Source organism: Oncorhynchus gorbuscha, linkage group LG03 (genome assembly GCF_021184085.1).
Source record: "Oncorhynchus gorbuscha isolate QuinsamMale2020 ecotype Even-year linkage group LG03, OgorEven_v1.0, whole genome shotgun sequence".
NCBI lineage: Eukaryota > Metazoa > Chordata > Actinopteri > Salmoniformes > Salmonidae > Oncorhynchus > Oncorhynchus gorbuscha.
The window spans coordinates 73,146,898-73,161,969 of record NC_060175.1 but is presented as its reverse complement, the minus strand read 5'-3'; the positions used below and the strand labels follow the sequence as shown (position 1 = coordinate 73,161,969).

Here is a 15,072-nt window from a genome sequence, read left to right as displayed (position 1 = left end):
TATTGAGTTTTGCAAATCTCAGCCATTGTGCTTTTTGATTTTGAGGTTGTCAGCACCAGCACATGAGTTGAGTTCCATTCAATATTCCGTGTTGGAAAAGTAAGAAACAAACCAGATAGCATTCTTATTGGCCACATTCCTGGGATTCTCCCTCAGGCAATGAGCAGCAATACCTCTTCTATTGTAACTGATACTGTATATCTGCTGCTGCCTAGGAAGCACAGTGGAAGAGATAGAAAGGGAGAGATATTCAAAAGGATTTGTTTTCACCCTCAAGTGGATATTGTATTTTCAAATATTTCTTTCAACAGAGATGTATTGAAAAGTACTCGAATCAAATGATCAGTAAGATGTAATGTGTCCGGTACGGGGATAGAACCTGCTGCCTTATCGCTGCTGACACCATGGTCTAATCAGCTGAGCTATCCAGACCATAAGCCTTTGGTTTTACTATATGTTATTAGTGAGCCTCTGCCTTAACACTCTGTTGTCCCCGACAGGGGTGATGAAGGAGCCACCCCTTCAGGAGTCTTTGGAGCCAGCTCCGGTGGACACCCCAGCCAAGGAGCAGCGCTACATGAGTGGGCAGTACTTCTTTGAGTACTTGGTTGTGGTCAGCCTCAAGAAATCCAAAGAGGGGGCCTACGAGCCACAGATCACCTACCAGTTCCCCAAAGTGAGTCCGCTAGTTAGTAGAAACTCTGCATGTCTCCCAAAGGGGATAAAGAAGAAAAATGTGGGTAAGAAATGAAAAGCGCAAGGGAAGTCATTGAATGGTCAGAGGGAGGTAGGAGAGAAGAATTCAGGTGGGCCTTCAGCACGGAAGATTATTACGATTTGTTTTTAAATTCCAGGCTTTATTCCATTAGATAGATATACTGACGTTTCAACGTCACATGACATGTCTTCTTTGGGTTCTATTTAAATTTGCTTTACGCGATTCTACGCTTCCCATCTCCTCGCCTCAACTGTATTGGAGGAGAATGTCTAAGGTCTCTCCCCTAGGACCTTTTTTGTGTTTTGAGAGAGGAATTGAATAAATATTAATTGAGAAAGAGCCCAAGTTACATCCCTCCGACAAATATATTGGTCTTTCTCTCCATTTCTCTGTTGCCCTCTCTCTCCCTCTGTTAATCTCTCTCTTGCTCTTGCTCTCTCGCACTCTCTTTCTCAGAGGGATGGGATGGTGAGATTCCAAAGAGAGGAGGAGGAAAAGACCCTGAAGGCCATCACACTCTTCTGTTTCCCTGAGGGCATCAACTGGGCCCCCTTAACAGAGTACCACAGGTAACACTGCATCTAATATGAAGGATCATCGTCAATGTGGGAAGATGGGTGTATTGTTGAGTCATTCCAATGTTGATGTCTTAAAGCTACCAATAGACTTACTTTCTCTCTCACTCGCTCCCTCTAGTGAGACATTCTCATTTGTCTTGACTGAGATCGACGGCAGCAGAAGGAACGGATACTGTAGGAGGCTACTGGTATGTTTCACTTTGGGTTTTCACTTGAGATTATTTATAGTGCGGTGAATGCCATGCCCATTATCTGTCTCTCTCTCTCTCTCTGCTTCTCCATTGTTCTCGTCTAGCCCCACGGCAACGGCGCTCGCCCACCTGAGGCCTACTGCATCATTAGCAGGTTGGCTTGTTTCGGACTGTTCTCCAAGGTAACACGCCTCGAATGTCATTGGCTTTTGGCTGTCAGAAATTAGTGTTTTACCCAGAGACGTAAGCCTGGATGAGTTGAACTGGGTGGATCCCTGGCTGTAACGATGCTTCATACTTCTGAGTAAATCTCTCCCTGGGCCTTCAGTTAGGAATCATGCTGACAACATTGTGCACGTGGTAAAAAAGGAATTAAGCCAACATTGGATAACACCACACGTGCTCAGATTTCAAATGGATTACAAGCCATTTCCACTAGCATTGCTACATGCTTCAAAAATGCTAGCCAGGATCTTCTGGCCTTTCTTAATTAACCAGCTAATAAACTTAAAAGCATTCTTGAGGAAATGGCAACTCTTGTCTTTCATGAAGTGTACTTTCTCTTTAAAGTGAAAAGATAGCTCTCACTTATCCCAGTACTCCCTTGAAAATGTCAACAGCTAATAACTTCTCTACAATCTCCCATATCGAGAAAAAAACGACAAGAAGAAGACACTCCTCCCTCCACTGACGTGGAACTGAAAGTGATGGGGATCTCTTGTAAATCTGACAGCCGTTCGTAACGCTAATCGGTGTGAAATAGAATTTCTCGTAACTACTGTGTTCATATAACGGTGTGTTATGGTACTAGCAAATTACTCTGCATCGAGTATGAGCCTCTTAGACTGGCCTTTGGGTTTTGAAATGCCCTATTTGCAGCACAGTTCAGACCTTCTCTCCCTTAGTGGCCCTTCATCATTAGCCCCTGTCTTTGATCCAAGTCGCTGTATTTGTTTTGTTCATAATTTGCTGCCTTTCAGTGGTGCCCCAAGTCTTGTGAAGTGAATATTGACACACATCATCACCACCGCCACCAAACTGTCCCGTAGGCTACTGGAAACACTAAGCCCCACAGTTCATCATATACTTATTACTAAATACTTATTACTGCCACACCATTTACTGTGGTTTGTCAGTCTCTGCCTGTCACCCAGGAAATTGTGTAGGCTAATTATTTTATTCCAGTGGTGCAAAATCACATGATATCAGAGCTAGATTATTCCTGTCTTTCTCCAACGTAGATCTTTGACGAGGTGGAGAAGCGGCGCCAGATCTCCATGGCGATGATCTACCCGTTCATGCAAAGCCTGAGGGAGGCGGCGTTCCCCGCCCCAGGCAACACAGTCAAGATCAAGAGCTTCATCCCCGACAAAGGCACTGAGGTTAGCACCCTGATGTGTCCGATGTAGCCACATGGCTAAGTTGGCATAGCACAATGACATGCTGTTCCTTGAGACCTGGGTCATATTCATTTGGGAACACTGTAGCAAAATGTTAGGATTGGAATAATTGGTTGTAATTAGATGTCATGAAAACCAGCACACACAGTTCCACGAGTTGAGAAACATCCACATTGATAGCACTAGCGGTCAGTTTAATTTAAGATGAGGGAGGATGATATTTTTTTTATTATGAGCATGGCCTAATTTCTGTTACAGCATATTGGATGACTGTTATTCATATTCCATTCACCCAGTTCAATGTAACATATAGGTTTAGGCAACTACATGATACTCTAATTTTCCCTATACCCATCATGAGGTTGCTACAACCTAGCCTATGAATGAAAGTTTACAACGTACAGTAGGTGCACACAAGTCCAGAGAGATTTGAGGTGACAGACAGTGACACATTCAATACCGCCTTGCACACTCATGCCTGCAACTAGCGGATCTAGGGCGTAATCATTAGTCCAACAGTTGCAAACGAGAGTTTCTATTGGACAAATGTGGGTATGTTTATCCCAGTTTAATTCCATTTGTGAAACGTTATTTTTATTTATCCGTTATTTTACCAGGTAAGTTGACTGAGAACACGTTCTCATTTGCAGCAACGACCTGGGGAATAGGTACAGCGGAGAGGAGGGGGATGAGTGAGCCAATTGTAAACTGGGGATTATTAGGTGACCGTGATGGTTTCAGGGCCAGATTGTGAATTTTAGCCAGGACACCCCTACTCTTACGATAAGTGCCATGGGATCTTTAATGACCTCAGAGAGTCAGGACACCCGTTTAACGTCCCATCCGAAAGACGGAACCCTACACAGGGCAGTGTGCCCTGGGGCATTGGGATATTCTTTTTTTTTAGACCAGAGGGAAGAGTGCCTCCTACTGGCCCTCCAACACCACTTCCAGCAGCATCTGGTCTCCCATCCAGGAACTGACCAGGACCAACCCTGCTTAGCTTCAGAAGCAAGCCAGCAGTGGTATGCAGGGTGGTATTTTGTCATAACAAAATCTACAGAATGAATACACCCCTTATTACACATAAACACAGTTCACTTTCATAGCAGCCATGTTGTATTCCTTCTCGCATCTACACACTCTCCTCCTCACCTTATCCCTTCACTTGTGGACTTCAATGCACACGTCAGCTGACCATGCAGGAAAAGAAATCCGAGCCAAACCATATAACATCATACTCAACATAGGTAATAGAACTAACCCGGTACAATCATTCATTACAGTGAGTCAGTAAGCAGTTTAGCAGTTAGACCGGTGGGCCCCAGTGGCAATATGTTTGTAAAACCAAAAGCTAACCTTGACTTGGAAGAGTTTGTGTTGGATAGCTATAGTCAGTAAAAAGTGACAAAATATAGCTCTCTTGCTTCTTATGTTTGAAGAAATGAAGTTGTTCAACTATTGTCTTTCTCTCTTTGAGTCAACTACTCACCACATTGTATGCACTGCAGTGCTACCTAGCTGTAGCTTATGCTTTCAATACTAGATTCATTCTCTGACCCTTTGAGTAGACAACATGTCAGTTCATGCTGCAAGAGCTCTGATGGGTTGGAGGATGTCCTCCGGAAGTTGTCATAATTACTGTGTAAGTCTATGGAAGGGGGTGAGAACTATGAGCCTCCTAGGTTTTGTATTGAAGTCAATGTACCCAAAAGAGGACGGAAGCCAGTTGTCCTCCTGCTACACCTTGGTGCTACCCTGCAGAATGCTGTTGAGGCTACTGTAGACCTTCATTGCAAAACAGTGTGTTCTTATAATACATGATTTGGTGACGTGAATAGATTTATCTCAAAAGGAGAACTTTTTAAATTATTCACTATTTTTATGAATGACAGGTGGGGAGGGAAAGCACTAGGGTAGACACCTACCCAGGCCCTGTCACTAATGTGATCATCCAGGCCAGGAGAGGAGAAGGGCTGGGTGTATTCAGTAGGAACCAAAGGGAACGGGAAGGATCCTACAAAAAATGGTTTCTGTTGCAAAAAGTAAAAGGTTTTGCTATGGTGTGCGACTAATGAATACACCCCTGGGTGAAGGGTACTCACCTTCCAAGCTACAGAAAATAACGATAAGCACACCACTAGAGAGGGGGGGAGACATTAAAGTGACAAGCGTCTTCATAGAGCAGGGTTCCCCAACTTTGGGTTTTCACTTGAGATTATTTATAGTGTGGTGAATGCCATGCCCATTATGTCTCCCTCTTGCTCTCTGTTCATGCTGCAAGAGCTTTGATAGGTTGAAGAACGTCCTCCGGATGTTGTCATAATTACACACACACACTGCATTGAAATAGGAGAGGTATTACTGAGGTGAGATGTTCCAATCCTATCCTGCAACAGTCCATTTCTCAGGCCCTTTTTTCCCCAGTTAACCCCCACGCACACTTTGTTTAGTGGTTGCTGTATATTATCTGTATGTTTAGGTCTGATTACTTTAGTTAAACTGCTATATATTTCAGCAAGCACACTCATTCTGAAAAATAAACTGTGTCTCAAACTCCACCGGGACATACTTTCAATGGTGCTATCCCACTTCTGATACTGTTGTAGTTAATTAGGGTGCAATGTCTACCGGCACTCAAACTCTGGTCCCTGTGACTTCCATTCCAAAACCCTAGCCATTATACCAAGAGTCAAGCCAACATTATTAAGAGGTTAAAATCTCCACGGGGTCAATTATTTTCCCTGCTCGCTTGCCTCAATTTTCATTAAATTAAATCCGTTAGTAAATCAACTTTGTATTGCTTTGGTGTATATAACAAGTTGTTGACGGTGGTAACATTTACTGTACATAACATGTTGGCAACAATGGTGACGTGTAGATAAGAGTTGACTCTCTCCCATCTAGATCATCAGTCTGACGCGGCCGCTGGACTCGTGGCTAGAGCATGTGGACTTCCGCACACTCTTTCGCTGCTTGACCGATGAGGAGGTCCTGCTCGTGTTCGCTGCCGCCGTTATGGAGCGACGCATCGTCTTCATAGCGGAGGAGCTCAGGTACTGCACGCACAGACGCACAGGTTATTACTTACTAGTCAAATCAACATAGTCGTCTGAGACGAATGCATCAACTCTGTCAATGGGAGCCTATTATAAAAACGTCATTACATATGAATCGAGATGCTCCTTACACGTTGAGGACCACTCAGAAATAAAAACTTAAAATCACAATGAGAAGCTTCAAGGGGGTATTAGAAGTTCACATTGTTCACACAGTGACACACATACCAGGGGTTGGAACAAAATTATTTTTCAATTGTTGTTTCATTTTGAACATAACCTCTATTTTTGTCGTTCTGTTGCACTATTCCGACCAGCGAAATAAAGTAGTGAACCGGTTAAGTACTGTTTTATATCGTTCCTTTTTTAACCTGTGATAAAGTTGTTTTTTGTTTTTTTACATTTAGCTCGTTAAATTACTTTACCAAACAGTGAATTATACCTGGGAGGAGTGGCTTTTATGGAGGAACTTTGAATGTCCTTTGAGCTAGCTAGCTAACAAGCGTGCTTGTCTTACCTTTTTTTTTTTGTTCCCAACATGAAATGTGATATCTAGGCCTATGGTGTCCTTAACTAGCTTTTGAGAAAGTTAATCCATTCATCTCAAGCTAATAAAAAAATCTTGATCTTCTGAATAACGCTCGTAACGTCAGTATAGTAGCCTATGCTTTGGATGGGGAGGGGCAGGTAGTCTAAGCGTACACTATCAAAGATTTTCAACTGGCAGGCAGACCCTGGAATACATTTCTGAGTGACAGAGGGAGGGCTTTGCATAGATGCTTTTTTTTTTGTGGGACGAGAAAAAAATGCTTGAAACTTTAAAATAACGTTGTTACCCGGTTCTCATGCTTTTAAAATAACATTTCTGTTCTGGAATAGTATGGGTGACTTGTTTTTGTTTCTGTTCCTTGAACTGGTTCCCCTGACACATACACACACGCACTGAATAAGTCGTAACTTCTGTCTCTCCTCAGCACCCTGTCCCAGGTGATCCACGCCGTGGTCGCCCTGCTCTACCCCTTCACCTGGCAGCACACCTTCATCTCCATCGTCCCCGAGATCCTCATTGACGTGGTCATGGCCCCCACCCCCTACCTGCTGGGAGTGCAGAAGCGGCTCCTGGAACAGGTCACGGACCAGAGCGACGTGAGTCACCCCCATCTGTGATAATGTTACAGAAATGTTGGCTTCGACACACCAGCTTTGCTCACGTTCGTTACGAAAGCCTGGGGAAGTTGTCGGCAGGAAAACACACAAAAAAGGGGTGGAGTATGGTAGAATCTAGATGAACTCTAATGATGAATTCCCACTTCTCAAACCAATCACATATTTTTGCATTGGTCAAACTCCAAACAGAGGTAGTTTCTGAACATTTGACTGACTTGCAACAAGGTGCCTAACATAAGATACAAAAAACCCAAAGCAACAGTAAACATGTTGTCCCCCACGAATGATGCAGCCCCTCCCCCTAGGCCAATTGAGTTATGTGACGTAACACATTTCAGTTCATTACCATAGCCATTGCCTTAGGCCGATCCGTGTCATTTTGTTAATGCCGGATCTCTATGGCATCATTCACCTAAGTTTCGTCAAAATCGTCCCAGTGCTGTCTAGAGATATTGCGTGTGACTAAGATAGAAACGGACGGAGACAGATTCACAGTCCCCTCCCCGATTTCATCGTGGGGGACAATAACACTGCATAGGCTACTAAAACTTTTGTCCTAGATGGTAGGAAAGGATGCACGGACAAAACAATAAAAGTGAAATGCCTCTACTGAGGGGATATGGCATGTCTTCTCAGAGCCAATCAAATGTGAGTGTTAACTGCCAGACATTAAAACACAAAAATCCAATAGTGACTTCTAATAGTTGCGTCAACGAGACGAGATTTGGAAGGATGGCCCTGTGATTATTTTTGATTTATTTAATTTCCTAACAGTTAAATTCATACTTAACAATCATAACGAAAGACGTCTTTCACCTTGTCACACTACACAAACAATACAATTCTTCTCCCCCAGGCTTTTAAAATAAATAGTGAGACTACAACAAAGTTAGCACATTACCAGTTAAATGTCAAACGTGGAACTAATGACATGGGCCCTGTCCAGAAACAACACCTAAACCCCATGTATATATCTGAAAAAACTGGATAGAAGTCTGCTATCCTATTTGACTGAAAGCACAGGAAGGGGTAGGGGCAATGGGGTTGTTCCTGGATCAGACCATGGCGCTATCTCAATTGATTTCCTTGATTCTTCACCTCCTTCACAATGTATTGGAGGAGATGGTCCAAAGTCCCTAGCCTCAGACCTCCAATGCATTTTGAGGAGGAGGTGAGGAATCAAGTAAAGATTGAGAAAGAGCCCCTGAATGACTGGATGAGAAGTTTGGGAGTCTTGGTAGTAATAGTGATGGATTGGTGTTGGAATAATGATTGTAGGCTCTGTTTTCCCCTACACAGCTGCTTGTTGTGGACTTGTCAGAGGATAAGGGGGACACTTTCCTAGTTCGAGTAAGTGTGTAGTCTCGAGAGTGGAGCAATGGCCTAAATGTGCGTTTAAAAAAAAATCACATTTTATGCCTTGTATGCTCTTTTGAATTAATTCAGTTTGTTATTTGTACTGTTTTGCACTTAATACTATGGGGGAAATGGGAATTTTGCTTTGTCATACCATTGAATATTGTAACTGTTTTATAGAGCGGAGATGAGAAGTCTATTCTGCCCCCTAAGCTCCAAGATGAAATATTGCAGGCACTAAGAAATAGGAAAGAAGAAGCCAGTGAGTATATTTTGATATCAGCCTTTGAAACAAATGCCTGAACATATGTGAAAGGAAAAAACGCTTTATAAGATGTTGTGCATTTTAGTTTAGTTGATTTCACAATTGGAAAATAGGTTTTCCATCAGATGTTTTTGCAAGAGGAAAAAGAGCTGTTGCATGGGTTATTTTATTTATTTATTCTAGAGATTGCATTGCTCTTTTTCACCTACAGTACCACATCAGGTGTGCAGATGGCCATACTGATGAATTAACTGTAACCTTTGAATATAGATTGTTTTATGCTCTATTCGATCCTTTCAAAGTAATGTGAGTTTTAGGAAAATTAGCATGTCATCATAAGAGACTGGTTGATCACACTCAAGGTCGACATTATGGCTCCCAAGCACGGCCAAATAACACACCTTGGTTGAAACCACCTGGACTGTGGCTAAACGTGTGTGTACCATTTCCCACGCAGCTGTGGAGGAGCTGAACACGGTGGTCTCGGAAGCCTTCCTGCCCTTCTTCGTGAAGACTGTCGGCCATTTTGCCTCATACGTGACGCGGAAAGGAAGAGGGCAGCCGGGGGTGTTTCAGAGCAGGGCCTTCTACAAGGCCATCGAGTCCAAGACCACGCGGCACTTTGTCAAGAAGTTCCTCCAGACCCAGATGTTTGACCTGTTTATCCAAGAGTTGGAGCAGCAGCAGCCAGCGAGCCCCCAGCAAGGTGAGAGCTTTAATACATACTTGCATAACATGAGAATTTGAAAGCTATATAACATATCTAAAGAGGAGGCCGGGTTGTTCTTGGGGGATAACATGCCTCTTGTTCGCTTATCATTCATTTACTCATCACCCCCTCATCTTTTCAGGGATTTTCCACAAAAAGATTGTCGAATACCAGGAAAAGAAGAAAAGAGAGAAGGCAAAGAAGAGATAGTGTCTTGTGAATACACTGTAAACGAGGCTGATTGTGTATATAAGGGATTTACTGTAGATGTGATAAAATAGATTTGAGATGTAAATATTGGAAGTGAATAATTTGTATTTATAGTTTTATGTGTTGGGGTAACAGTGGGTATTTTATGTGTTGCTACTGTATATGATAGACGGTTGACAAGACCACTTGTTAGAGTGTTGGGCTCAAATCTGTCACCATCTGAACCTGCTATTATTAAGCAGAAAAAAATTCTAATAAAGAGTGAATTTTTGAACCTTTACGCCAACTTTCCTGTTTTTTTTTCAGTCAGGTTCAAGAATGAAGTTGCTAAATAAGCACGTGTGTGCATACATGCACAAGAGGTCAGAGTGGGAGACTGACAAGTCATTAAAAAACAGATTTATTTGTAGAAAAGTAAAATACCAGAAATGTTTCCAGCAAACTGTACAATACAGATACAGCAAAGGCTAACTCGTGGACCGTAGGTCAAAGCTGATGCATCACACTTTCAATTAACATCTTGACCCACTAAATATCTTTACTTGTGTTCATTAGGCACCAAACTGAAGCAGGGAAGGACTGCCTGAACTAGTCCAATAAGGAAACACATTTTCCATTGTGTGACGTAATGAACACAACACAGTTCAGTCAATGAAGTGCTGAGTCTCCAATGGCATCCTCTTGCCTCCTTTCCTTAAATCACAGACCCCAAATCACGTGGGCAAATGCATTATTGTTCCAGCCTATTCAAACCTTCCATTTAGCAAGAGATGAACGGAAGTCATTTCGGGGCACAGAGATGCTTTTCCTGGGGTGGGACTGCAGTGTGGACACAGAAAGGGGCAGTGTAGTCAGATGCTCCCAGCCAGCAGTGGCGAATGCTCTCCATGGTGGGCATGCTCTCTCACGTCGTAATGGGCGTAGTCATACAGGTGATTACTCTGCATGACAACTTGTACCCGCAACTGGATTTTCTGGGGAGCAAAGAACATGAATACACCTGAGACTTCTATGGTGAGAGGCCATTCAACCCATCTTCCTTAGCTGATGAAACAACTGAGAATGAGCTGTAACATATTAAATGTATCACATTCAGCTCTACTCATACAAATGTAATTTGTTATACAAAACAGATCTGAGAATGAAGTCTTGCAATGGTAGTTTTTATTTTGCTTTGCCATTGGGGAGAGCAGGAAGACCGTACCTGGAAATCTCGGATGTAAGTGAGGAAGAAGCAGATAAAGGAGAAGGCCAGGCACCACTCAGCCACAGCACTGACCAGATGGGCTGTGTAACCCTGCAAGATATGGCACCATTGACCCCAGAGGAAACCATTAGAAACAAACTCAAACAGTTGACAAAGGTAATTTGAGCGACTATGATTTAAGTTCAATTAGTAAAATACTAACCAATATAGTAGCATTGTTATGGAAATGATAATGGACAAAGGGATATTATGGTCCTTGCTGAGCCATATTAGACAATATATTAACAACGAAAGGATCTCCATGTTCTAGTATTTTAGTAGGAAGTAGCATTCCTACGTGCCTCATGTATTTGTACGTACTTCACATTGTACTTGGGTGCTGCTGGACAACAATCTCTACATAGAACAAACTAGTAGCCACTATTTCCAATCTTATATTTAGTAGGATCACAGTGTAGAGGACCCTGATGTTTGCCCACCGTTTCTTCTGGTCTCCAGCGTATTTTTCTGTCCACGTCCACGCCTGGTAGGTCATCATACAGAATGGCTGACGACACAAACGCTGAGAGAGGGCGAAAGGGTCAAGGGCTAGAACTGCAGCAGTGGAAGATGTAGTCATATTATTGAGGGATAGACATAACACTTCAATACAGTATCAGATTTTAAACGAGGACCGAGTCGGTTTTCCCCAAACCAATGAGCATGCTTTTTAGTCCAGGAGTAGACTTAATTTGAGCCCAGGAAACTGGTCCTACAGGTGGTCCAAGTATCCCCAAAATGCAATGGTTTCTCACGGTTTTCATCCAAAATCCATTCAGTTCCCCACTGTTGTATCCCCTTCTAATGTGTCAATGTCTGCAACTTCCCTTTGTACACTGCTCTGTGTGTGCTCCAGAGTCAGACTAGTATGGTGAAGGATACAGATGATGACGCTGGCCATTGTCCACAGCCCCACGGCGGTGCGCGCCCACAGGATGTCTCGGCCGTGGAAGCGAGGCTGCATGTGGTATGACACCCCTGTCTGAACCAGGATGTAGAGCACCCCACAGCCAAAGGTCAGCCCCGCCCCCAGCAGGTGCACTGACATGATGGTGGTTTTCTGTGAAAGGGCAGAGGTGGTAATGGATTTCATCCCCGACCCAAGCTTTCACACTTTCCAGAAGGAAGAAAATCCAGGGTCTTTGACTCAAGAGGTGAGAAAGAGGGAGCAAATGTGATATGTCCATCATCATTCAGAGAACAGTGAAGAGTTGAGAACACTGAAATGTGTGTGTGTTCCTTCTCAACACTGACAGCTGGCTCTTTCGTCCAATTCCAAATCGACCCATTCCTTACCCCCTATGCTAGATCTGAGAGGGTTTGATAAGTGTAAGCTATATGGCAAAATGATTGCTTATAAGGGTCAGGGTTGATTTGGAATTGGGTATTTATAGAAGAGGATAGTTATAATGGAAAAGTGGGGTAGGCAACGCTGTATGTACCTGGAAGTTGGCGACGACGCACATGCCCACTGAGCTCATGATACCCAGGACCATGCCAGCACAGTTAAGTCGATGCAGTTTAAGCTCGCCCCCTAGTGCCAGAGCCTGGACCTGCTTGTATCGCACATAGACAGTGGCTACACCTGCAGGGTCAACCACATATAGAGTGATGGACACAAGATTAATGGGAAGTGTGTGCTTTAAAGTAACTGTCCAGTGTCTCCAGATTGATAAAATATTACCAGTTACAATTAGTGAACGTTTTCCTTCCCCAAAAATGGCAATTAAAGCTGAAATAAGTAACTTTTTGGGTGACCTGACCAAATTTACGTGTTATAGATAATTAATTGAAAGTAAGTCTAAGAGGCAATAGATCTGTTCTGTGTGCTATTTCTATGCTTCACCTTCTTAAGTTTCGTTTTTGCGTAATTTACTTCCGGCCTTGTACACCAGTTTCCGACAGCTGGTTATGGAAAATATATTTCACCGCGTTTTAGATGGTACAATGATTTATACACTACTTGCTTTGTCACAAACTACAATTTTTGCAACCAGGAAATGGCGGAGCGATTACAACATCGTAAATTCAAAACAAGATTGTGTTGGAACGGTGTGGGCGTATAAATCATGAATAAAATGTATGCGAGTAGTCCACTGATTGGCCAGATCATGAGGAAATGGCAAGCATTTTTTAAACTGTCTGTTTGAGGTGGAGTTTAATTTTGACCACAATTACGACCAGCGGATGATTCAACAACATTATTTGGGTAGGAGTTAACAGAATATGAATTTAAGTGATTCTTACTTGGTCTTTCACGTGTGAACCACTGACAAAAATCCCCACTTAACTGATTTAACAACGAAACCACATAGATCACACTAATTCGTCCACAATCCCGCTAGGTCTGACAGGGCCAACACATACTTCTTGCTTCACAAATAACATCCATGAAACTAGATTTGTATGTAGCAGTCATTTCATTGGCTGACATTCAAAGGCACTTTTTCTCCAACCATGACAAATCCCTGGAAATGTTGAAACTGGAATACAATCAAGTCAGTGTTTGAGCGATGTGTTGAACTAGGTCACAGAGAGACGTAGTCGTCCTGCAAACTGTCACCCACTTTAATATTTTCAGCCACTAAATTCTAGTGAAAGGAGTTTGCATTCCCCTTTTATTTTGGGACCACTTAACTATTATACATGATATGGTGTCCATTTTGTTTTACCTAAAAAGGAAGAGATGCTCAGCATGAACCCAAAGACACAGCTTTCGGGAACCACTGCGCTGGCATCACTGTAAGGAAACACACCACAATCATCTCTGTTATACACAGGAACAAAAGGGCAACATTTTAGTCATTTCGCAGAGGCTCTTATCCGGAGCAATTAGGGTCAAGTGCACATTGTCAGAATTATCACCTAGGTCTGCTTGGGGATTTGAACCAGCAACCTTTCCGTTACTGGGTAAACATTTTTTTTGCGTTCTTCAAACCTTTTGGTATTGGAATCATCCTGTAATTATTTATAGCACAAACCAGAAGTTGTCCAAAAACATCTCATCTTCCTCTCATAGGAGCGAATCCCAACTTCAGACATCAATGCATGACTAAGTGGAAGTTAGGATTCGCCCTACACACACACACACTTTGGCAGGCCCTGGTCCAGTACCTGATGTAGGGCACTAGTAGGTCGACGTGGCCCAGCAGCACAGCGGTGACATAGCTGACGACAAAGGTGGACAAGGACCAGGTGACCAAGGCTGCAGGGAGGGCACATAGCCCCCTCTGGAACCACCACATACCCCCTGGGACAGGGGGAGGTAGGAGTCCTCTCAGAGCAGTCCTTAACACATACATAAGTGAATACATAGATCACATAATCATGTCCAAATTCCACCATTAGTCACTCAGTCAACCTCCTGTTCAAAAAGCCCCCCCCCCCCCCCACACACACACAACCACTATACAAATCAGTCTTAAAAACCCACGCTTTCTCAACCAAACAGATTTCTACATCCTACTACACACACACTAACCCATTACTGACACCATACAACCATTCACAATCTTAGTCCCACTGTTTTCATTAAATCGCAGCACATAATCTCAATGGTGGTATCACTCACAGTAGTAGGCAATTCGAGAGACTCAGGACGCCATTCAACGCAGCAAGAGCAGTATAGCTCTAGATAGACACGGGTTTCAAGCGTGAGAAAAGTTGGTCCGTCTCTGTGAAACCCTGCTTTTATTAGTCAGTTGGGAAACTGCTTTGATGGGAGATGAAGAGAACAGAACTGTGTGTGTGAGAGCAAGAGAATGTGTGTTTGTCTGTTCCATACAGACAGTCTAAGAACTCAGACACACCCCTCCCCTCAAACAGGACTTGTGACTAGTCTCCTGTTCTTTGCGCAGCCTAAAACCAGCTGACTCCCAGACAGTATGACTTTCATTTAACTTAGTGCTGGCTGACCCCACACGCACGCATGTGCCAAAGAGGCATACACATTATGACAAAAAAATACTTAACAATTATCCCTAATAAGAGTTAAAATATTGGGGCAGTTCCCCAGATCCAGATTAAGTTTAGCTTAAATCCAGGATTTGGCTTAATCTGTGTAAGGGAAACTGCCCCATTATGGCACTTGTACATATGTTAATTAAAACACAAGTAGAATATCACGACGCTACACATCAAACCCAAAGTCTGTTTCCAATTTTGCAGAGTCTG

General features: G+C 43.1%; 2 protein-coding genes across 4 annotated transcripts in view; one reads left to right on the top strand and one right to left on the bottom strand.

Annotated features, from left to right (window-relative positions):
• The window catches only part of LOC124031867 (DENN domain-containing protein 2D-like), a 33,022-nt gene extending 23,089 nt beyond the window's left edge, over nucleotides 1–9,933 (top strand). For both annotated transcript variants that reach the window (XM_046343643.1, XM_046343644.1), the window contains 11 exons: nucleotides 501–676; nucleotides 1,175–1,287; nucleotides 1,415–1,484; nucleotides 1,592–1,669; nucleotides 2,729–2,869; nucleotides 5,795–5,943; nucleotides 6,921–7,092; nucleotides 8,413–8,463; nucleotides 8,650–8,731; nucleotides 9,192–9,440; nucleotides 9,586–9,933. In XM_046343643.1, coding sequence (XP_046199599.1) covers nucleotides 501–676; nucleotides 1,175–1,287; nucleotides 1,415–1,484; nucleotides 1,592–1,669; nucleotides 2,729–2,869; nucleotides 5,795–5,943; nucleotides 6,921–7,092; nucleotides 8,413–8,463; nucleotides 8,650–8,731; nucleotides 9,192–9,440; nucleotides 9,586–9,653 — 1,349 coding nt within the window. In that variant the 3' untranslated portion in view covers nucleotides 9,654–9,933. The remainder of the gene's footprint in view (nucleotides 1–500; nucleotides 677–1,174; nucleotides 1,288–1,414; nucleotides 1,485–1,591; nucleotides 1,670–2,728; nucleotides 2,870–5,794; nucleotides 5,944–6,920; nucleotides 7,093–8,412; nucleotides 8,464–8,649; nucleotides 8,732–9,191; nucleotides 9,441–9,585) is intronic.
• A 104-nt stretch (nucleotides 9,934–10,037) lies between these two features.
• LOC124031869 (DNA damage-regulated autophagy modulator protein 2) lies at nucleotides 10,038–15,065 on the bottom strand. Of its 2 annotated transcripts, XM_046343648.1 has the most exons (8): nucleotides 14,471–15,065; nucleotides 14,014–14,187; nucleotides 13,572–13,639; nucleotides 12,342–12,484; nucleotides 11,782–11,959; nucleotides 11,340–11,422; nucleotides 10,858–10,950; nucleotides 10,038–10,627 (listed from the first exon to the last, which is right to left on the bottom strand). In XM_046343648.1, the coding sequence occupies exons 2-8, from the start codon at nucleotides 14,142–14,144 to the stop codon at nucleotides 10,505–10,507; spliced, it is 819 nt and encodes a 272-aa protein (XP_046199604.1). In that variant the 5' UTR covers nucleotides 14,145–14,187; nucleotides 14,471–15,065; the 3' UTR covers nucleotides 10,038–10,504. The 2 variants fall into 2 exon arrangements, with proteins under 2 accessions (XP_046199604.1, XP_046199603.1); XM_046343647.1 differs by lacking the exon at nucleotides 14,471–15,065 and having other exon boundaries at nucleotides 14,014–14,260.
• Between the last annotated feature and the right edge of the window lie 7 nt (nucleotides 15,066–15,072).

Excerpts from the sequence above, each read along its gene's own strand:
- LOC124031869 (XM_046343647.1), bottom strand. The coding sequence starts at position 14,213 with ATGTATTCACTTATGTATGTGTTAAGGACTGCTCTGAGAGGACTCCTA. Across the intron at positions 11,960-12,341 it reads GCGTCGTCGCCAACTTCCAG|AAAACCACCATCATGTCAGT; the intron begins GTACATACAGCG and ends GCCCTTTCACAG. Across the intron at positions 10,951-11,339 it reads GCTGGAGACCAGAAGAAACG|GGTTACACAGCCCATCTGGT; the intron begins GTGGGCAAACAT and ends CATATCTTGCAG.